Source organism: Xiphophorus hellerii, chromosome 23 (assembly GCF_003331165.1).
Source record: "Xiphophorus hellerii strain 12219 chromosome 23, Xiphophorus_hellerii-4.1, whole genome shotgun sequence".
Lineage (NCBI taxonomy): Eukaryota > Metazoa > Chordata > Actinopteri > Cyprinodontiformes > Poeciliidae > Xiphophorus > Xiphophorus hellerii.
This window is the reverse complement of record NC_045694.1, coordinates 16,903,164-16,924,989: the sequence shown is the minus strand read 5'-3', so window position 1 is coordinate 16,924,989 and position 21,826 is coordinate 16,903,164. Positions and strand designations below refer to the sequence as shown.

The following is a 21,826-nucleotide window of genomic DNA, read 5'->3' as shown; positions in this document are numbered from 1 at the left end:
ATGTGTAGAAATGTTGACTAGCATATTTATTCTAAAAGTACACAAAGTGTATTTTTTTCAGTTTATGTTGTCCATCTAAGATGTCTAATCGATTAATTTGTCTTAATAATTGTTTTTCTTTAATTTTCCAAATAGATTTCTATCTGGAATTATAAATAAATAAATAAATAAATAAATAAATAAATAAATAAATAAATAAATTATTTAATTAATTAATTAATTAATTAATTAAAAAAAATATTGCACAGGTAAATACCGTTTTATGCTATTTGTTCACCAAATTCTTAAGGGTAGATTTTTCCAGTAAGGCTCCAACAGAGGACAGTGCAGACCGCAGCATTTCTATGAACTGATTCAGGACTCCTCCCAGATTCAGTGAACGATTCCTCTTTGCTCTGTTACAAAGAGGTCTCGAGACAAAGGACGGTCGTCGTCTGTTGCGAACATGGTGACATTTCCATTCGGAACAGTTGCTTTCTGATTCCTATCTTGTCCTTTTTTTATACCGTACTGCAAGATGTTATCCTGATTTGTCCATACGCTTTGTCATACGTCTAGAATTATGCATCTATTGGATAGACCGAGCTCGATATGGATTTATTTCTTGCTCACGCTGCTGAACTGTTATTCGGACGCTGTATCTGGGCAGCTCACTTACACCGTCGCAGAGGAGTCAAACATTGGAACTGTTTTGGGAAACATAGCCAAAGATCTGAACATTAATATCCAAGAGTTGGAAACGCGGATGTTTCAGATTGTTGCTGGATCTAAGAAAAAATACTTCGAGGTAAACGTGAAGACTGGTGCTCTTTATGTAAATGAAAGAATCGACCGAGAGCAGCTCTGTGGTGATGAGTCAAAATGTTCACTCGGAGTAGAAGCAGTCATAAATAACCCTTTGAAGCTGTACCGTATAGAAGTTGTTGTTTTAGATGTCAATGATAACTCGCCATCATTTCCCAGCCTGTCGCAGACGATTAATATTACAGAAAGCACAGCAGCAGGCGCTAAATTCCTGCTGAAACGGGCTCACGATGCAGACGTAGGGAAGAACTCTGTTAATACATACAAGCTCAGTCAAAATGAGTATTTTTCTCTGAATACGCTTAAGGGACAGAATATGATTGTCGAACTAGTCCTACAGAAAGTGCTAGATAGAGAAAAGCAGTCTGTAATACGACTCACGCTGACTGCCATTGATGCGGGGACACCAGCTAAATCAGGAAGTATGACTATTGTAGTAAATGTGCTGGATGTTAATGATAATCACCCAGTTTTTAGTCAAAAACTTTACAAAGCCAGTGTGAATGAGAACGTTAAAATCGGGACACCAATAATTACTCTAAATGCTACGGACTTAGATGCAGGACAAAATGGCCGAATATTGTATTCGTTGATTGAAATAGACGAAGGTAAACAAACGAGCATGTTTACGATAAACGAACAAAATGGCACAATAACGAACAAAAACAACATAGACTTTGAGGAGAACAATGCTTTTGAGATTCAAGTGCAAGCCAGTGATAGTGCAAACTCTCCTCTCACATCAAACGCAAAATTACTGATTGAAATTTTAGACGTGAATGACAACGCGCCTGAAATTACAGTGACGTCGCTTTTAAATACAGTGAGAGAAGATGCGCCCGTTGGCACCGCGATAGCTCTTGTTTCTGTATTTGATAAAGACAGCGGGAGGAATGGAATGGTTAACTGTGACATTTCCAATAATGTTCCGTTCAAATTAGAAGCTAATTATAAGAATTACTATTCCTTAATTGTTGATGGAGCGCTTGACAGAGAAACAGCGGCTCACTATAAAATTTGCATCAGTGTTAGAGATGAGGGGAGTCCTTCTCTTTCCAGCACCAGTGTCATTCTTGTGCACGTCTCTGATGTAAATGATAACAGACCCAGTTTCCCAGAGGCCGCTACAAATGTCTTCATAAAAGAAAACAGTCAAATTGGAGCAGTTATTAAAGCAGTGTCAGCAGTTGATGCAGACTCTGATCAAAATGGTCAAATAAGCTACTCACTTTTAATTGACAATAATAACCCGCTGCCACTCAGATCGATGATCAACATAAACTCAGAAACAGGTGATATAATCAGCCTGCAGTCTTTTAATTACGAGGAGTTGAAATCGTTTCAGTTTAAAGTTCAGGCTACAGACTGCCGGTGTTCCTCCACTCAGCAGCAACGTGACTGTTAATATTTTAATCCTCGATGAAAATGATAATAATCCAACTATTTTAGCTCCTTATTCCGAGCACGGCTCTGTTAACAGTGAGACCATCCCTTATTCTGCTGAATCTGGATACTTTGTAGCAAAGATCAGGGCTGTGGACGCAGATTCTGGATACAACGCGCTGCTTTCTTATCACCTGTCGGAGCCAAAAGGAAACAACCTGTTCAGGATCGGAACCAGCACCGGAGAAATCAGGACTAAGAGGAGAATGAGCGACAATGACCTGAAAACTCACCACTTGTTGGTGTTAGTTTCTGATAATGGAGAACCTTCTCTGTCAGCCACTGTTTCTATTGATGTGATGGTGGTTGAAAGCACAGCTGATGTCCAGACTCAGTTCAGACATGTGCCTATAAAGGAGGACAACTTCTCTGATTTGAACTTGTATCTACTGATCGCCATCGTGTCAGTGTCTGTGATCTTTCTGCTGAGTCTCATCAGTTTAATAGCTGTCAGATGCCACAGGACAGACAGTGATTTCAGCAGGTACAGCGCCCCCATGATCACCACCCACCCTGACGGGAGCTGGTCTTACTCTAAAGCTACTCAGCAGTATGACGTGTGTTTCAGCTCAGACACACTGAAGAGTGACGTAGTGGTTTTCCCCGCACCGTTTCCACCTGTAGATGCTGAACTGATCAGTATTAATGGGAATGATACTTTTACCAGAACTCAGACTTTACCTAATAAGGAAAAGGTAAGAATATAACACCGCCTTCTTCCACCCTTATGTACGTATAACATCAATTCACATCTTCACGTTTTTGTTTTTTTTTGCATGCTTTTTCGTTGTTTTTTAACGTAGCTGTATTTTTAAATTTCCGTTATTACAACTTTAGTGTTTGTATTCAAATCTCTGGCGTGTGATGCTTGGTATTAAATACGTTTTATGAACAAAAGAAAATGTTGGTCTATAATTATATTTAGGAAGGAAAGCATTACTGAGCAGCCTATTTATTGAATTTGATTTTCTCGGTAAGGCTGATGAAAAGTTAAATATGAAGTGTCAATAATCAACCCATTCTCACTCCCAACTCGTCATATATTTACGCATGGGACGGTTCGTCCTCGTCACATGTTGACGCGCAGGGTACACCTTTCCAGTCAATATGTGAGGCGAGGGGTTTTACACTATGCCTTACCGTAATTTTTGCCCTTAACCTAACCAAATGGTTGGGTTTTGAAGGTTCGGCAGCGGTTAGGCAGAACCCTTCGCGTCAAAAATTCACGTAAAACATGTGACCTTCCCAAGTAGTCAATATGTGACGAGTCGGGAGTGAGAATGTGTTGCAATAAACATCTTCAAATCGTGGTTTGCTTTTATACTGTGGCTCAATCTACTGATGCATAATTATACATGTATGATTTGCAGCATATTGGAATATTCTTATCTCTTCGCCCCATGCCAATGAATGTCACCTTGCGCCTCGCTAATTGCTGTTTTCACAATGGTGAATTATTGTTTGCATACTCCTACATCGTAAAAAAAAAATCTCACATTATATACAAGCAAAACATTCATTTCGATTCATATACCTATATGAGTAAATGCATTTTAAAACAAGTATTTTAACTGAGTTATGTTGGTTTGATGCAGTTCCCCCAAACTGTCCATGAGGCGACAGTCAAGACCGTAACACCGACGGGGATCGTTGATTTGAAAAGGCACCTCCCATGTTCAGAGCATCCATTTTTATCGGTACATTGTGAGGCTTAGACGCAGTGAAAGACAGCAACATTTTGTGTTTCGCGTCTGTAAAAATATTCCCTCTCCATATGAATCAAGGGTTTTGTACGGATCTATGTTTTGTTATCGCTGGGCGGAACTATGGATCCTCTGAGAGGAGTGATCTCCTTTGGAATATATCTGCTGTTTGTTTCCGTGGAGCATAACAGTGGAGCCGTGTCTGGGCAGCTTTCTTACTCTGTACAGGAAGAGGTAAACCCCGGGACTTCAGTTGGCAATTTGGCGAAGGATCTCAACATTAATGTGCAGGATTTGGAGTCGCGTATGTTCCAGACAGTTGCCGGATCAAAGACAAAGTATTTTGATGTCAATTTAAAGTCAGGATTTCTTTACGTCAGTGAGAGAATCGACAGAGAACTTCTTTGTGCGAAGGCGACAGCATGCACCATAAATGTAGAAGCTGTGATTAACAATCCACTCAAACTTTATCAGATTGAAGTCATTGTTCTAGATGTAAATGATAACGCGCCTGTTTTTAGTACGAAATCTCAAACTATCAACATAGCGGAGAACATTTTGCCAGGAACAACATTTCCTCTGTTGTCCGCATATGATGCCGATGTGGGGAAAAACGGTATAAGCAACTATAAGCTAAAGCCTAGCGAGTATTTTTCTTTAAAAGTACACAAAGGTGAGAGTGTGTCAGCGGAGTTAGTCCTTCAGAAAGCCTTAGATCGTGAGAAGCAGGAAATAATTAAACTTACGCTAACAGCAATAGACGGAGGGACACCAGTGAAATCAGGTACATCAGAAATTATTATTCGTGTCCTTGATATAAACGATAATATTCCCACTTTTATCAAAACACTGTATAAAACAAGCATTACAGAAAATGCACCCCTCGGAATGACTTTAGTCGAGGTGGCTGCGACTGATGCAGACCAGGGATTGAACAAAGAAATTGTATATTCATTGAATTCAAACGATCAGGACCACGTTTTAGAAATATTTGAAATTGATAGCGACACGGGGGTATTAACAGTTAAAGAGAATATAGACTTTGAATTAAATCCATCTTTTGAGATTCGCGTGCAGGCTGCAGACAAAGGCAATCCTCCGCTAACAGCTCAGTGTAAAGTCCTGGTGGAGGTGGTGGATGTAAATGACAATGCGCCTGAAATCACTGTCACGTCACTGCTCCGTAGTGTCAAAGAGGACGCTGAAATAGGCACTGCAGTTGCACTTGTGTCAGTTCTCGATAGAGACGGTGGCAAAAATGGTGAAGTGAAATGTGAGATTTCCGAACAACGTTCCCTTTAAATTAGAGACAAATTACAAAAATTATTATACTCTGGTTTTAAGTCACGCTCTAGATAGAGAAATAATTTCTCAGTATAACATTACAATTAAAGCTACAGATGAAGGGAGCCCTACGCTGTCTAATACAAGTGTTGTTTCGATTCAAGTTTCCGACGTAAATGATAACGCGCCTCAGTTTTCTGAGGCTGTAATTAATATGTATGTGCAGGGAAAATAGTCCAGTTGGGACGGTTTTAAAAGCAGTATATGCAACTGATGCTGATGCTAGTGAAAACAGCATGGTGAGCTACTCCATAATCAGTAACAATAACTTTGTACCGCTGTCAACAATGATTGACGTAAACTCAGAAACAGGAAAAATAGTAAGTCTGCAGACTTTTAATTATGAAGAGATGAAAACATTTCAGTTTAAAGTTCAGGCTACAGACTCTGGTGTTCCTCCGCTCAGAAGCAACGTGACTGTTAATGTTTTTGTCCTGGATGAAAATGATAATAATCCAACTATTTTAGCTCCATTATTCTGAGCACGGCTCTGTTAACAGTGAGACCATCCCTTATTCTGCTGAATCTGGATACTTTGTAGCAAAGATCAGGGCTGTGGACGCAGATTCTGGATACAATGCGCTGCTTACTTATCACCTGTCTGAGCCCAAAGGAAACAACCTGTTCAGGATCGGAACCAGCAGCGGAGAAATCAGGACTAAGAGAGAATGAGCGACAATGACCTGAAAACTCACCACTTGTTGGTGTTAAGTTTCTGATAATGGAGAACCTTCTCTGTCAGCCACTGTTTCTATTGATGTGATGGTGGTTGAAAGCACAGCTGATGTCCAGACTCAGTTCAGACATGTGCCTATAAAGGAGGACAACTTCTCTGATTTGAACTTGTATCTACTGATCGCCATCGTGTCAGTGTCTGTGATCTTTCTGCTGAGTCTCATCAGTTTAATAGCTGTCAGATGCCACAGGACAGACAGTGATTTCAGCAGGTACAGCGCCCCCATGATCACCACCCACCCTGACGGGAGCTGGTCTTACTCTAAAGCTACTCAGCAGTATGACGTGTGTTTCAGCTCGGACACACTGAAGAGTGACGTAGTGGTTTTTCCCGCACCGTTTCCGCCTGTAGATGCTGAACTGATCAGTATTAATGGGAGTGATACTTTTACCAGAACTCAGACTTTACCAAACACAGATAAGGTAAGATTTATTTTAAAATTCAAATTTTGTTGTTGTTACCAACGTTATGGGTAATACTTACATCGATGAGGATCATGCATGATCCTCAAAAAGAAAAACAGAAATGTTATGTTTGTTACTGCTTGCAGAACTGAACTCCACTTTCCAAGACGCTGATTTTTTTTTATTTTCAAATGTATGTTACTTGCGCTCATACATTGACTAGATATTTTGTGTCAAATCCACGCATGATGAAATTAGCATTGTTCAATTGTGTATACCGTATAATATCATAAAGTAGGCCTACACACATAATTGATCTTAAATAATTTAAAGAAACAAATCTTCAGAAGCATAATCTATACGATTTTGTTTACTCTGACACGTTGTCTCGTTGGCGGCAATTTCCTTGAAATTAAATCCTGACATCTTGTTGTTTTTTGTATATAAAGTAAAAAGCATTTATTTTTTGCCGCTAAATATTTATGCCGTGTAGTGACGCTTTTAATAACTCTTTATAAATATTTTTTACACGCATTCCGCCCCCTCTTCCTTTCTTTCTGTGTAAAGAGTAAAATAATATTAGTAATAATTAACACCTTTCAAAAACCATTCCTGCATCGGAATGTAACTTGTGACCTTCAGTAGAATCTTTATTTATTTTTATTCGAGTTAGTCATTTTTTATTATTATTCTTTCTGATGAGTGTGGTTTTGCGAGATCACCACAAAGCGACGCTATAGACCGTAACACTGAAGTGGTAACGCTCCTCGTAGAGCAAAAGGAGGCTGGCTGCGATTTTCAGCACAAAGAGGTTTGGGAACCGACGGGACGACATTATGGAATACATTTCAACAAAGCCACGGATTTCGCCTTGAATTTTAGATTTTCTCTGAGGCAAATGAAATATAAGCGAACTATACCTTGATCACATTAAACGGAATTATGTTATCAACAAATTTCTGGAGACCTGCTTTTACACATTTTCTGCTGGGACTGCTGGGTTGTTACCAGGAAGCGGCGACGACACAGCTGTTTTATTCTGTTTCAGAGGAGGTAAAACCAGGCACTAACATAGCAAATATTGCGAAGGACCTTAACTTGAACGTGCAGGATTTGGACTCCCGCTTGTTTCAAATTGTTACATCTAAAAGGAAATACTTCGAGGTAGATTTAAAGACCGGATTTTTGATCACTAATGAGAGGATAGATCGAGAGGAGCTGTGTGCAGATGAGTCCAAATGCATTGTTAGCTTGGAGGCTGTAATAAACAACCCGTTGAAGTTGTACCGCGTGGAGATAGAAATTAAAGATGTCAACGATCATTCACCCACTTTTAATGCGCAATCCCAACTATTGGATGTCGCAGAAAATACCTCGCCCGGGTTTAAATTAGCCTTGTCGGAAGCAAGCGACGGCGACGGAGGTAAAAATGGCGTTAGCGGCTACAAGCTCAGTCCAAATGAATACTTCAGTCTCGTCACACACAAAAGAGGAGAGAGCATATCTCCAGAACTAGTGCTGCAAAAAAACTTAGATCGAGAGACAAAATCAAATATAAAACTCCTCTTAACTGCATTCGACGGGGGCTCTCCGGCAAATTCAGGTACATCAGAAATTGAAATAAATGTCTTGGATACAAACGATAACGCACCTATTTTTAGCAGTAGTCTTTACAAGATTAACGTGCTAGAAAACGTCGCATTTGGCACTGCAATCTTGACTTTAAATGCCACAGACGCTGATGAGGGATCAAACAGTGAGATAGTGTTCTCTCTTCGCAGTAAAGATCAAGATTACGTTCTTGATATTTTCGAAATAGACTCTGTAACGGGAGTCATTTCAGTGAAAGGTGAAATCGACTATGAAGAAAAGAAAGCTTTTGAGATCCGTGCGGAGGCAAGAGATAAAGGCCAGCCTCCCATGTCTGCTCACAGTAAAGTGCTGGTTGAAGTCATAGATGTTAATGATAATGCCCCTGAAATCACTGTGACGTCACTTACGAGTAGAGTCAAGGAAGACGCTGCCGTCGGTACGGCTATTGCTCTTGTTTCGGTACTAGACAGAGACAGTGGTAAAAATGGCGAAGTTACCTGTAAGATTGTAAACACAGTTCCTTTCAAACTTGAGAAAAACTATAAAAACTATTACTCGCTTGGTTGTTGATGGACATTTAGACAGAGAGGTGACTTCTCAGTACAATGTAATAATATTAGCTTCAGATGAGGGGCAACCTCCTCTCTCAAACACCAGCCTTGTTGCTGTTTTTGTCTCTGATGTTAAATGACAATGCACCGGACTTTCAGGAACCTGTTATAAACATATATGTGAAAGAAAACAGTAAAGTGGGTACAATAATAAAAACAGTGACAGCAGTCGATGTTGACATCAACAAAAATGGTCAGGTGAGCTATTCGGTTCTGGAAACTAACAGTAGAGGACAGCATTTCACCCCAATGATTAGTATTAATTCTGAATCTGGAGATATAATGAGCCTACAGTCTTTTAATTATGAGGAAGTAAAAACTTTTCAGTTTAAGGTTAAGGCCACAGATTCTGGTAATCCTCCACTCAGCAGCAACGTTACAGTAAACGTTTTAATCCTGGACGAGAATGATAATAATCCAACTATTTTAGCTCCTTATTCTGAGCACGGCTCTGTTAACAGTGAGACCATCCCTTATTCTGCTGAATCTGGATACTTTGTGGCAAAGATCAGGGCTGTGGACGCAGATTCTGGATACAACGCGCTGCTTTCTTATCACCTGTCGGAGTCAAAAGGAAACAATTTATTTAGAATCGGAACCAGCACCGGAGAAATCAGGACTAAGAGGAGAATGAGCGACAATGACCTGAAAACTCACCACTTGTTGGTGTTAGTTTCTGATAATGGAGAACCTTCTCTGTCAGCCACTGTTTCTATTGATGTGATGGTGGTTGAAACCACAGCTGATGTCCAGACTCAGTTCAGACATGTGCCTATAAAGGAGGACAACTTCTCTGATTTGAACTTGTATCTACTGATTGCCATCGTGTCAGTGTCTGTGATCTTTCTGCTGAGTCTCATCAGTTTAATAGCTGTCAGATGCCACAGGACAGACAGTGATTTCAGCAGGTACAGCGCCCCCATGATCACCACCCACCCTGACGGGAGCTGGTCTTACTCTAAAGCTACTCAGCAGTATGACGTGTGTTTCAGTTCAGACACACTGAAGAGTGATGTAGTGGTTTTCCCCGCACCGTTTCCGCCTGTAGATGCTGAACTGATCAGTATCAACGGAACAGACACTTTTACCAGAACTCAGACTTTACCAAACAAAGATAAGGTAAGAAGTGTACATGTGTTGAGTCAATTTTAATTTTGCTAATGCTAATGTGTTGTGTGTATACTGTATTTCAGCTACATGATCAAACTGTACAGAATATTTTGGACCTGTGGTTTGAGTATTTCCTTTGATAAAGCCATAATGTAGATTTACTCAACAAATTAATCACATGTCAATGATAAGCCACCATTTCACCATAATGAAGACGTTTTAAAGTGATCCAAACCTGCACATTTACACGTTCTGCTTTGTTCTGTATATTTTTATTTATGTTCAAATTAGATGTTGGTGAAGTTTCAGGAAGCCTTTACTTAGCCATAGTTTAAGAAAGTCTATAACGAAAGAAAATATACGCAACAAATATGCTTTGTTAAATAAGTGGCAGAAAGACACAGGAATTCTGTCCATGCGCTGTCCGTGGTTCTGACTAATGTGTGCCTCTTCGCTGTAGTCTGTGTTGAGAGTCAAGAGCTGTTCTTGGTGCTGATGCTGTAGTTCAACTTAATACTCTACGTGCCATTGAACAGATATGTTTTTGTTTTGTTTTGTTTTACCAGGAACATGTTTGCTTTTTGGCTTTTAAAATACACAACTCACTAACTTAGCATCTTTATAAAAGGATCTCTATTCCAACAGAACATACTCTGCTGCGCACTTGCCCAATCAGAATTTTTTTTCAATAATTTTGTTTTCCAAAATCTAATAATATTAGTTTGTTGCACAATTAAGTGATCACAAGATGTCGCTTGAGACCGCGCAAAAAAAGCTGTTTAATATGCTGTAAACTCCTCCCATTTTCAAGACAAAGCAGCAACGTCATCATCAGAGGCTGCTTTGTGAAAACACCTCACAGATGAGCGAGGCCCGTAACGAGTGAGGATCTTTTGCAAGAATGGATATATGAAAGAAAAAACATGCTTTTTAAGCACTAAAGCAGAACGTGTAGGGCTTCTTATGAAAAGCGATGGCGGCTCGGACACGACGGGATAATATGTGGAGCCTGGTTTTCACCCTTTTTTGTCTCGTTGATCGGTCCGTGGCTCAGATATCATACACCATTTCCGAAGAGGTGGACAAAGGCAGAGTGGTTGGAAACGTTGCGAAGGACTTAAACCTCAGTGTGCAGCAGCTCCAGAACACGGACCTCCAGATGGCGTCTGGGTATCGAAAGCGTTATTTTGACATAAATCGTGAATCTGGAGTAATTTTCGTCTGCGAAAGGATAGACCGGGAGGAGCTTTGTCCGAATCTGGCTAAATGTTTTTTAAACATCGAGGCCATATTGAGCAACCCTCGCAGCCTCCATCGAATTGAGGTGTTGATAAATGATATTAATGACAACGCTCCCTTTTTTCTCGAGGAAGTGATTACAGTAGATATATCTGAAGCTTCGCATGTTGGGGAGAGACATCCACTCCCCGTCGCTCATGATGCGGATGTGGGAACTAATTCGGTGAAGACGTACAAGTTAAACACAAATGAGTATTTCTCATTAGATATACAAAGCGCTGGTGACCAGAGTGTCTCTGCTGAATTAATATTGCAAAAAGCATTAGATCGCGAAAAAGAGCCTGTGATCGAGCTGATTCTGACTGCAGTTGACGGCGGCAAACCCGCTAAAGCAGGAGCTTTACAGATAAAAGTGAATGTTTTGGACGTAAACGACAATTCGCCCGTATTTAGTAAGAATCTTTACAAAATACAAGTGACTGAAAATGCAAATATGGGCACAACCTTATTAACACTGAGTGCCACTGATTTAGATGAAGGCGTACAATGGTCAGATCGTTTATTCTTTCACAGAGGGGGCGCGTTTAAATCCTGAAGAAATATTTTCTCTTAAATAACAATAGCGGAGAGATTATAGTTAAAGGCAACATTGATTATGAGGAATACCAAGCATTTGATATCCGTGTTCAAGCACGAGATAAAGGAAGTCCACCCCGCAGTGCACATAGTAAAGTTTTAGTCGAAGTGATTGATGTCAATGACAATGCTCCAGGAAATATTGGTGTCATCTCTGATGAGTCCCAATAAAGGAGGACAGCTGAAATAGCCACAGGCTGTTGCGATGGTAACAGGTCACCGATAGAGACAGAGGCAAAAATGGTCAAATCAATTGTAAGATAACAGGTTCTGTTCCATTTAAATTCAAATCTAATTATAAAAAATACTATTCTTTGTTGGTCGATGGACCACTCGACAGAGAAAATATTTCTAAATATAATATATCAATTGAAGCAACAGATGAGGGATCACCTGAGCTTACGACAACAGCAGTAATTGCGCTTGAGGTTTCTGATGTAAACGACAATCCTCCTCGATTCCCTGGTTCTCTAATTAACGTGTTTGTAAAAGAGAACATCCAAACTGGAACAACAATTCATAGACTATCTACGTTTGATTCAGATTCGGATGAAAATGCTAAATCGACGTACAGTTTCCTTAATTCTCCCAAAAATACGCAGATTAGTTCGATGATAACAATTAACTCAAATACAGGCGATATTGTAAATCTGCAATCGTTTAACTACGAGGAGTTAAAATCGTTTCAGTTTAAAGTTCAGGCTACAGACTCTGGTGTTCCGCCACTGAGCAGCAACGTGACTGTTAATGTTTTAATTCTCGATGATAATGATAATAATCCATCCTATTTTAGCTCCTTATTCTGAGCATGGCTCTGTTAACAGTGAGACCATCCCTTATTCTGCTGAAGCGGGATACTTTGTAGCAAAGATCAGGGCTGTGGACGCAGATTCTGGATACAACTGCGCTGCTTTCTTATCACCTGTCGGAGTCAAAAGGAAACAACTTATTCAGAATCGGAATCAGCACCGGAGAAATCAGGACTAAGAGGAGAATGAGCGACAATGACCTGAAAACTCACCACTTGTTGGTGTTAGTTTCTGATAATGGAGAACCTTCTCTGTCAGCCACTGTTTCTATTGATGTGATGGTGGTTGAAAGCACAGCTGATGTCCAGACTCAGTTCAGACATGTGCCTATAAAGGAGGACAACTTCTCTGATTTGAACTTGTATCTACTGATCGCCATCGTGTCAGTGTCTGTGATCTTTCTGCTGAGTCTCATCAGTTTAATAGCTGTCAGATGCCACAGGACAGACAGTGATTTCAGCAGGTACAGCGCCCCCATGATCACCACCCACCCTGACGGGAGCTGGTCTTACTCTAAAGCTACTCAGCAGTATGACGTGTGTTTCAGCTCAGACACACTGAAGAGTGACGTAGTGGTTTTCCCGGCACCGTTTCCGCCTGTAGATGCTGAACTGATCAGTATTAACGGAACAGACACTTTTACCAGAACTCAGACTTTACCAAACAAAGACAAGGTGAGTCATCTTCAAAACTATATTTCTTAAAAATGGAAGAAAAAAAAAATAGCGATTTCCTTGCCGCAACTTCCGTTGGAAGTAATATCTTCATGTGTTTAAATCCATGAAACGTATGCTGGTTTTTCTATTTGTGTTGTTAAGTTGACAAACATCGATGACAAATGTTCATCATCAGTCAATTTGCAGTAAATTCACTTTTAAATGAAAGTATAATCTGGCATAGCTGTGAGTTTACAATTTTTACTGGTTCGTTTGTGGTCCACCAATCCTCGCAAATGGCGGTAGCCATGGTGCTGTAATACAATATCGATATGACTACTGGTTAAATTATATGTAAATATAACTAGAAGAGCCGTCTTCAATATTTATATTATATTATTATTATTATTATTATTATTATTATTATTATTATTATTATTATTATTATTATTATTATTATTATTATACAAGCAGTCGTAGCTTTTCTCTTCCGCCAGCTCGTCCTATTTGTGATTTTCTTCTAAAGCCGTCACTATGTTTAAGACTTTTCACACTGTGTGGTTAAAGGTTTATAATTATCAACTGACGTCAATATTTCTTGGCTGACCGGAAGATATATTTTCTTGATGTTTTTTCAGTAAAGAAAAAAAAAAAGCAATACCACTGAATGATTTTGTCAGGGGTTTCTTTCCCATTATTTTCAATGTATGAAAGTCTGTATATCGGACACAAGATGTCACCCGAGACCATACATTCCCTGATGCTCGCCTAATGGCTACGAAACTCCTCTTTTTACTTGCTGAAGTACGAACCACTCGGTGCTTGGTGTTGGTTTGGACGTCGTCGTGGGGCAAGATGGTCTCGAGACTCGAAGATGTTGGACGTATTTTTTACTTTTTTGCCAGTTTTATAAATAAAGGAGCTTAGTTTGGATTGACCGTCTTGTACAATAATGAATCGGAAACTGAAAAGAGAATCCGAATGGATGCTGCTCGCCATTACTCTTTGTTTATTGGATTGGTCCTCCGCTCAGATTTCCTACTCGGTCTCCGAGGAGGTGGACAAAGGGACAGTGGTCGGGAATATTGCTAAGGATTTACACGTCAGCGCACAGCAATTGGAGCAACGGGGAATTTCGAATTGTGTCTGGATATAGTAAGACGTATTTTGAAGCCAATTTAAAAACAGGAGCGTTGTTTGTAAGCGACAGGATCGACCGCGAAGAGCTTTGTCCTAATACACCCAAGTGCCCCTTAAACATACAGGGAATCCTGAGCGATCCCATGAACAGTATATCGCATTGAAGTAAACATCCTGGATATTAATGATAACGCACCGGCATTCTCAGAGAAAATTCATGTGTTCAATATCTCTGAATCATCCTCCACGGGGGAAAGATATCCTCTCCCAGCAGCTCACGACGCAGATACTGACATCAATTCAGTCAAAACCTTTAAAATGAGTCCAAATGAGTATTTTTCGATCGATGTCAGCAGCAGTCGCGGCAGCGTGTCTGCCGAGTTGGTTCTGCAAAAGGCTTTAGACAGAGAAAAGCAATCCACACTGAAACTGACCCTGACAGCTGTGGACGGAGGAAAACCTTTGAAGTCTGGCAGCATGCAAATTCTCGTAAACGTGATAGATGCTAATGATAATTCGCCTTTGTTTAGTAATTCGCTTTATAAAGTAAGTGTCAGAGAAAACATACCGGTGGGCACAACAATATTAAAATTAAATGCAACTGATTTAGACGAGGGTCCGAATGCAGACATCACATATTTTTTAATGGGAGGGGGAACGGCAGACTCTTCTAGAAAATTCAGTGTTATTCCGGAGAGCGGCGAAATGATTGTCAAAGCTGATTTGGATTACGAGGAAAGTAATGTATATGAATTAAGAGTGCGCGCAACAGATCAAGGCGCGTCCCCAAGGAGTGGTTACGCCAAGGTGTTGCTCGAGGTTGTTGATATTAATGACAATGCACCAGAAATCTCGATAACGTCCATGATGACTAATGTGCAGGAAGATGCAGCAGTTGGATCAGTCGTTGCTTTGGTAACAGTGAGCGATAAAGACGGAGGCTCGAATGGCCTCACTAGCTGTAAAATCCAAGACGACGTCCCATTTAAATTAACGTCAAACTACAAAAACTATTATTCATTAATAATTGACGGTCCTCTTGACAGAGAGACTGTATCCGTTCATAATTTGACTATCACTGCTGTAGATGAAGGAAGCCCAGCGCTCACTAGTACTGCTGTTGTCTACGTGTATATTTCTGACGTAAATGACAATGCGCCTAAATTTCCAGAAGGTGATATCAATGTGTATCTGAAAGAGAACAGTAAAGTTGGACAAATAATCACAAAGGCAACAGCGCATGATGCGGACGCAAGCGAAAATGCTAAAATTACTTATTCCTTAATTGATACAAGTCCCGCTAAAACACAACTTTCAACTACTTTACATATAAACAGAGACACAGGTGAAATTACTGCGTTGCAATCTTTCAACTTTGAGGAGTTGAAAACATTGCAGTTTAAGATTCAGGCCACAGATTCTGGTAATCCTCCACTTAGCAGCAACGTTACAGTACACGTTTTAATCCTGGACGAGAATGATAATAATCCAACTATTTTAGCTCCGTATTCTGAGCATGGCTCTGTTAACAGTGAGACCATCCCTTATTCTGCTGAAGCGGGATACTTTGTAGCAAAGATCAGGGCTGTGGACGCAGATTCTGGATACAACGCGCTGCTTTCTTATCACCTGTCTGAGCCCAAAGGAAACAACGTGTTCAGGATTGGAACCAGCACCGGAGAAATCAGGACTAAGAGGAGAATGAGCGACAATGACCTGAAAACTCACCACTTGTTGGTGTTAGTTTCTGATAATGGAGAACCTTCTCTGTCAGCCACTGTTTCTATTGATGTGATGGTGGTTGAAAGCACAGCTGATGTCCAGACTCAGTTCAGACATGTGCCTATAAAGGAGGACAACTTCTCTGATTTGAACTTGTATCTACTGATCGCCATCGTGTCAGTGTCTGTGATCTTTCTGCTGAGTCTCATCAGTTTAATAGCTGTCAGATGCCACAGGACAGACAGTGATTTCAGCAGGTACAGCGCCCCCATGATCACCACCCACCCTGACGGGAGCTGGTCTTACTCTAAAGCTACTCAGCAGTATGACGTGTGTTTCAGCTCAGACACACTGAAGAGTGACGTAGTGGTTTTCCCCGCACCGTTTCCGCCTGTAGATGCTGAACTGATCAGTATTAACGGAACAGACACTTTTACCAGAACTCAGACTTTACCAAACACAGACAAGGTGAGTTTATTTTGGTCACAAGTATTTTGTGTAAAAAGAATTTACAAAAAATATTTTAAATAATATTTTATGACTGACATCTCTAGATATCTATATTTAATGAAACGTACGTGTATTTTTTTTAATCATTGTGAAATTAAGGATATATATTTTTATTGTTCAATAAAACAGATACAGTTTTTTTTACCGTGTCAAATACCCGCCGATCTAAGGATCTTTCCATCGTGCTGTAATTTTATGTTCTTTTTCGTATAAATAGTTCACTTCTTGCCTTCGTCGGTCCTTTACAGATGAAGGGTTTCTCAAATTGATATCATTACATGTTCTATCTTTTTTTGTTGCATTTACTATTAGTATCTTCACGTTAGATTTTTTTTCTTCATCTTGCTTGAATCACAGTAGACTGACATAGAAAAATTTCCGCTTGTTTCAAATAATTTAAGTGATTTTGCATAATAAAAGTGTCATTATTTTGTATGAGGAATATTTTCATGTACATTTTTCATAGTATATGGTTACAGCGCGTGAGGTCGCTGATGACCGTGCGTATCGTGAGCTTGCCGTTTTCAGTCTCCTCCTTTCTTTTTATGCGTCACAGCAGACTATGTGTGCTTTGTTTGATGAGCAGAAACCATGGCTCAACAGCAGGGAGTGGAATCACTTGCTTTTGAACATATTTACCGAATTAATGGTGTCAGTGTAGAAACAACAAGGATATCGTGCGTTTCTCTTAAATCAGCGATGAGCAGAAGAAGGAATAATGGGATCTTATTTTTCCTGGTCATGTTATTTGCATCCGACTGGTCTGCAGCTCAGATATCCTACTCTATCACCGAGGAGGCGGACAAAGGAACTGTTGTCGGGAACCTCGCAAAGGATTTAAACGTCAACGTCCGAGACCTGCAATCCAGGAATCTAAATATTGTGTCGGGACGCAGTAAGAAATACTTCGAAGCTAATTTTAAAACAGGAGAGCTGTATGTCAATGAGAGGATAGATCGTGAAGAGATTTGTCTAAAAATTATTAAATGCGCATTAAATATTGAGGCCATACTGAGTGATCCTGTAGCACATAAACGCATCGAGGTGGTGATTAATGATGTGAACGACAACGCGCCTACTTTTGTGGAGAAATATTTCTCTGTCAATATTTCTGAATCTTCACCAGCGGGCGAGCGCTTCCTGCTGCCTTTAGCAGTCGATGCGGATTCAGGCAGCGATTCTGTAAAGACGTACAAGCTCAGTGTAAATGAATACTTTTCCCTCGACGTACAGAGCGGCGGAGAACACAGCGCATCTGCTGAATTAGTGCTGCTGAAAGCTTTAGACCGAGAGAAACAAGGAGTTATTAACCTAAAACTTACTGCTTTAGACGGAGGAAGGCCTCCACAATCCGGATCTGTTCAGATCATTATCAATGTCTTAGATGCCAATGATAACACGCCGTCTTTTAGCAGAACCCTTTATAAAGCTCGAGTTACTGAAAATGCCCCAGTAGGATTTCAAATTATTCAGCTCAATGCAACTGACTTAGATGAAGGGGAAAACGCAAAAAAAGTTTACTCTTTTGTCAAACGTGCAAACTTTAACCCATCTGATATCTTTTTTATAAATGAAGAAACCGGAGATATCAGCGTTAAAAGTGAATTAGATTATGAAGCACAGTCATCATACGAAATTCATGTTCAGGTTACAGACAAAGGTGCGTCACCTCTTCGATCGAATTGCAAGCTTTTAATAGAAGTAGTGGATGTAAACGATAACACCCCAGAAATTATTGTAACATCACTGATGAACCCAGTTAAAGAAGATGCTGAAATAGGAAGCGTTGTAGCTTTGGTTACAGTGACGGATAAAGATGGTGGTAAAAACGGTGCGACTCGATGTAAGCTTGTTGGTTCAACTCCTTTCAAGTTAAATGTTAATTATAAGAGTTATTACTCTTTAGTTGTAGAAGGACCCCTTGATCGAGAAGCACATGCTTCTTACAATCTCACAATTATAGCTAATGACGACGGAGTCCCATCTCTGTCCAGCACCACCGTTATCAATGTACAAATTTCTGATGTTAATGATAACGCGCCTCATTTCCTGGAATCCGTGATCAATATTTACGTGAAAGAAAACAGCCCAGTTGGAGCCAATATTTTTAAAATTAGCGCAGTCGATCCTGATATGAATGAAAACGCAAGAATAACTTATTCACTAGAAGGTGATTCCAAAAATATCCCTGTGACGTCGTTTATAAACATTAACTCGGATACAGGAGATATAACCAGTCTGCAGTCTTTTAATTATGAGGAACTGAAGACATTTCAATTTAAAGTTCAGGCTACAGACTCTGGTGTTCCTCCGCTGAGCAGCAATGTGACTGTTAATGTGTGCATTCTGGATGAAAATGATAATAATCCAACTATTTTAGCTCCGTATTCTGAGCACTGGCTCTGTTAACAGTGAGACCATCCCTTATTCTGCTGAATCTGGATACTTTGTAGCAAAGATCAGGGCTGTGGACGCAGATTCTGGATACAACGCGCTGCTTTCTTATCACCTGTCTGAGCCCAAAGGAAACAACGTGTTCAGGATTGGAACCAGCACCGGAGAAATCAGGACTAAGAGGAGAATGAGCGACAATGACCTGAAAACTCATCACTTGTTGGTGTTAGTTTCTGATAATGGAGAACCTTCTCTGTCAGCCACTGTTTCTATTGATGTGATGGTGGTTGAAAGCACAGCTGATGTCCAGACTCAGTTCAGACATGTGCCTATAAAGGAGGACAACTTCTCTGATTTGAACTTGTATCTACTGATCGCCATCGTGTCAGTGTCTGTGATCTTTCTGCTGAGTCTCATCAGTTTAATAGCTGTCAGATGCCACAGGACAGACAGTGATTTCAGCAGGTACAGCGCCCCCATGATCACCACCCACCCTGACGGGAGCTGGTCTTACTCTAAAGCTACTCAGCAGTATGACGTGTGTTTCAGCTCAGACACACTGAAGAGTGACGTAGTGGTTTTCCCCGCACCAGTTTTCACCTGTAGATGCTGAACTGATCAGTATTAATGGGAAGTGATACTTATTCCAGAACTCAGACTTTACCGAACACAGAAAAGGTAGGTTTATGCATTTTAACATTTTGTGCTTTTTTGATGATCAAACTTGCGGTTTTCTCTCTAATATGTATTCAAGCAAAATACAGCGAGCTTTTTATACTCTCAAATACTTGTGCGCCTGAATTTTAGTTTAAATTTAAAATTTATTTTAAAGTTAATCTTAGTCTAAAATTTAAACTAAATTTAAATTTAGTTTAATAATAAATAAAATGAACCGGTTAGATCTGAAACGAAACAAGTTCATACATAGTTCCAAAACAGCAATAATTTGGATTATTTACCTTGTTGCTGGACCACCAACATATCATGATGCTATATTGTGTTCAGCACCGTTTGTCGTTTTTTGTTTGTTTGCTTGTTTGTTTGTTTAGCCTGAGTGAAATAATGGTCCAACCAACTAGTTGTGAGATTTTCTCTACTTTACGAATTCAGTGAGTGGATGTGTGCAGCTGGTGCTTAAAGTTCCTTTTGTCCTTGATGTGCTTTACTGACTTATAGTAAGTAATTAGTTTCATTTTTGTGTGACATCGGTATGTAGACCGTTACCATTAACATGCTGCACCTTGCTGCCTTTTCATGAATCCAGCATATGCTGTGTAATTTGTCACGTGTTTCACTTTTTTACGGATGCATTAATGTGCTCTTATTTGTAACTATTTTGACTTTTTATGCGATCGTCTGAAAATAGGGCGACTCCAGAGAATATCACAATATCCATGAATGTATGAAGCTCTCCATGGTGCTGAAAATAGTCACGTATTTGATATTAAACATCGAAACTATAAAACCTGATCACTTTAGATTAATATGTTAGACTGGTCGAATATTTTCTTTAAAAAATAGAAGCATGCTTTTATTGTTTCATGAAATTGAGTTTCATATATATTTATCTGTGGCTTCAATGCAATGTGATTAGAATACTTCACACAATCACAAAATTTAAAGAGTAATTATTTTTCCGTTAAATTTTAAAGTACTCAAAGCGTCCGGAAGCGCGTGAATTAAAATGTATAATGAGTTACTTCAAACTCCCACAAGATGTCGCTCGAGACCGTCGGTACTGTTTGTACGTCTTGTCTAAAACTCCACCTTGCACAGCCGAGCGAAAACACCAATTGGTTATTCGTTTACAGAGACTGTCTGATTGTGCCGTGGAAAAAAAAGAGTTGCTGTTGATGATGGTATTTCTACTCGCGAGGGAAACATACAACACAGTGGATCAACTGGGATAAAATAAATTCTGCGTTTATTGTTCAGGATGGGGAACGAGAAATGCTCCTGGATATATTGGATTGTGCTGCTTTGTCTTTGTGAATGCAGTGCTTCGCATTTATCTTACACCATTTCCGAGGAGGTGAACAAAGGGGCCTTGCTGGCCAATATTGCAAAGGATCTGAACATAAATGTGCAGGAACTGGAGGACCGAGGTTTGCGCATTCTTTCGAGTGACAGTAAGAAATATTTCGACGTAAATTTAGCGACAGGAAATATATTTGTTAACGACAGGATCGACAGAGAGGAGCTGTGTTCAAACGCTGAACGATGCTCTCTACGAATACAGGCAGTTTTGCTGAATCCCGATGATTGTACACCGCATTGAAGTGAATGTTTTAGATATTAATGACAACTCGCCCGACTTTAACGAGCATTTATATTTTCTAAACATCTCTGAATCCGTGTCACCGGGAGAGCGCTTTCTTCTGCCAGTCGCAGAAGATGCAGACGTTGGAAGCTACGCAGTGAAAAGCTACAAGCTGGATAAGAACGAACATTTTTCACTCGATGTTCAAAGCGCCGGTGAAGATGGTTTATCTGCTGAGCTTGTGCTTCAGAAAGCTTTAGATCGAGAGAAACAGCCAGTGCTTAAACTCATCCCTGACCGCTATGGATGGAGGAATACCAGGGAGATCTGGTACATTACAGATACATGTAAATGTCATAGACTTCTAATGATAACACGCCGATATTCAGTAGATCTCTTTATAAAGTACGAGTGAATGAGGACACAGCACCGGGGAATGTGCTAATAAAATTAAATGCCACTGATTTAGACGAAGGCATGAATGGTAAGATTGTGTATTCTTTTCTAAGACGAGGTAATTCCGATCTAACAAATGTATTCGATCTAAATTCTGAAACTGGAACAGTTACTTTGAAGAGTAATGTTGATTTTGAGAAAACGCCTGCTTATGAGTTGAGAGTGCAAGCAAAGGATCAGGGAGCCTCCTCTCGTAGTGCGCATGCTAAATTACTAATAGAGGTGATCGATGTTAATGACAATGCTCCGGAAATAT

The 21,826-nt window shown here is 40.0% G+C and overlaps 4 protein-coding genes and 2 pseudogenes across 4 annotated transcripts; all 6 read left to right on the top strand.

Annotated features, from left to right (window-relative positions):
- Positions 1-291: 291 nt before the first annotated feature.
- On the top strand, positions 292-2,954 carry LOC116714993 (protocadherin alpha-10-like; annotated as a pseudogene).
- A 481-nt stretch (positions 2,955-3,435) lies between these two features.
- LOC116715019 (protocadherin gamma-C3-like) lies at positions 3,436-5,569 on the top strand. Its single transcript, XM_032555833.1, has one exon. It carries the CDS (start codon positions 4,074-4,076, stop codon positions 5,250-5,252), a length of 1,179 nt encoding a protein of 392 aa, XP_032411724.1. The 5' UTR covers positions 3,436-4,073; the 3' UTR covers positions 5,253-5,569.
- Positions 5,570-6,469: 900 nt separating this feature from the next.
- LOC116715018 (protocadherin alpha-3-like) lies at positions 6,470-8,828 on the top strand. Its single transcript, XM_032555832.1, has one exon. It carries the CDS (start codon positions 7,377-7,379, stop codon positions 8,595-8,597), a length of 1,221 nt encoding a protein of 406 aa, XP_032411723.1. The 5' UTR covers positions 6,470-7,376; the 3' UTR covers positions 8,598-8,828.
- Positions 8,829-9,775: 947 nt separating this feature from the next.
- Positions 9,776-12,866, top strand: LOC116715030 (protocadherin gamma-C3-like). Its single transcript, XM_032555841.1, has one exon. It carries the CDS (start codon positions 10,722-10,724, stop codon positions 11,580-11,582), a length of 861 nt encoding a protein of 286 aa, XP_032411732.1. The 5' UTR covers positions 9,776-10,721; the 3' UTR covers positions 11,583-12,866.
- Positions 12,867-16,461: 3,595 nt separating this feature from the next.
- Positions 16,462-18,984, top strand: LOC116715011 (protocadherin alpha-3-like). Its single transcript, XM_032555826.1, has one exon. The coding sequence runs from the start codon at positions 17,052-17,054 to the stop codon at positions 18,867-18,869; it is 1,818 nt and encodes a 605-aa protein (XP_032411717.1). The 5' UTR covers positions 16,462-17,051; the 3' UTR covers positions 18,870-18,984.
- Positions 18,985-19,722: 738 nt separating this feature from the next.
- Positions 19,723-21,645, top strand: LOC116715032 (protocadherin beta-14-like; annotated as a pseudogene).
- Positions 21,646-21,826: the final 181 nt, after the last annotated feature.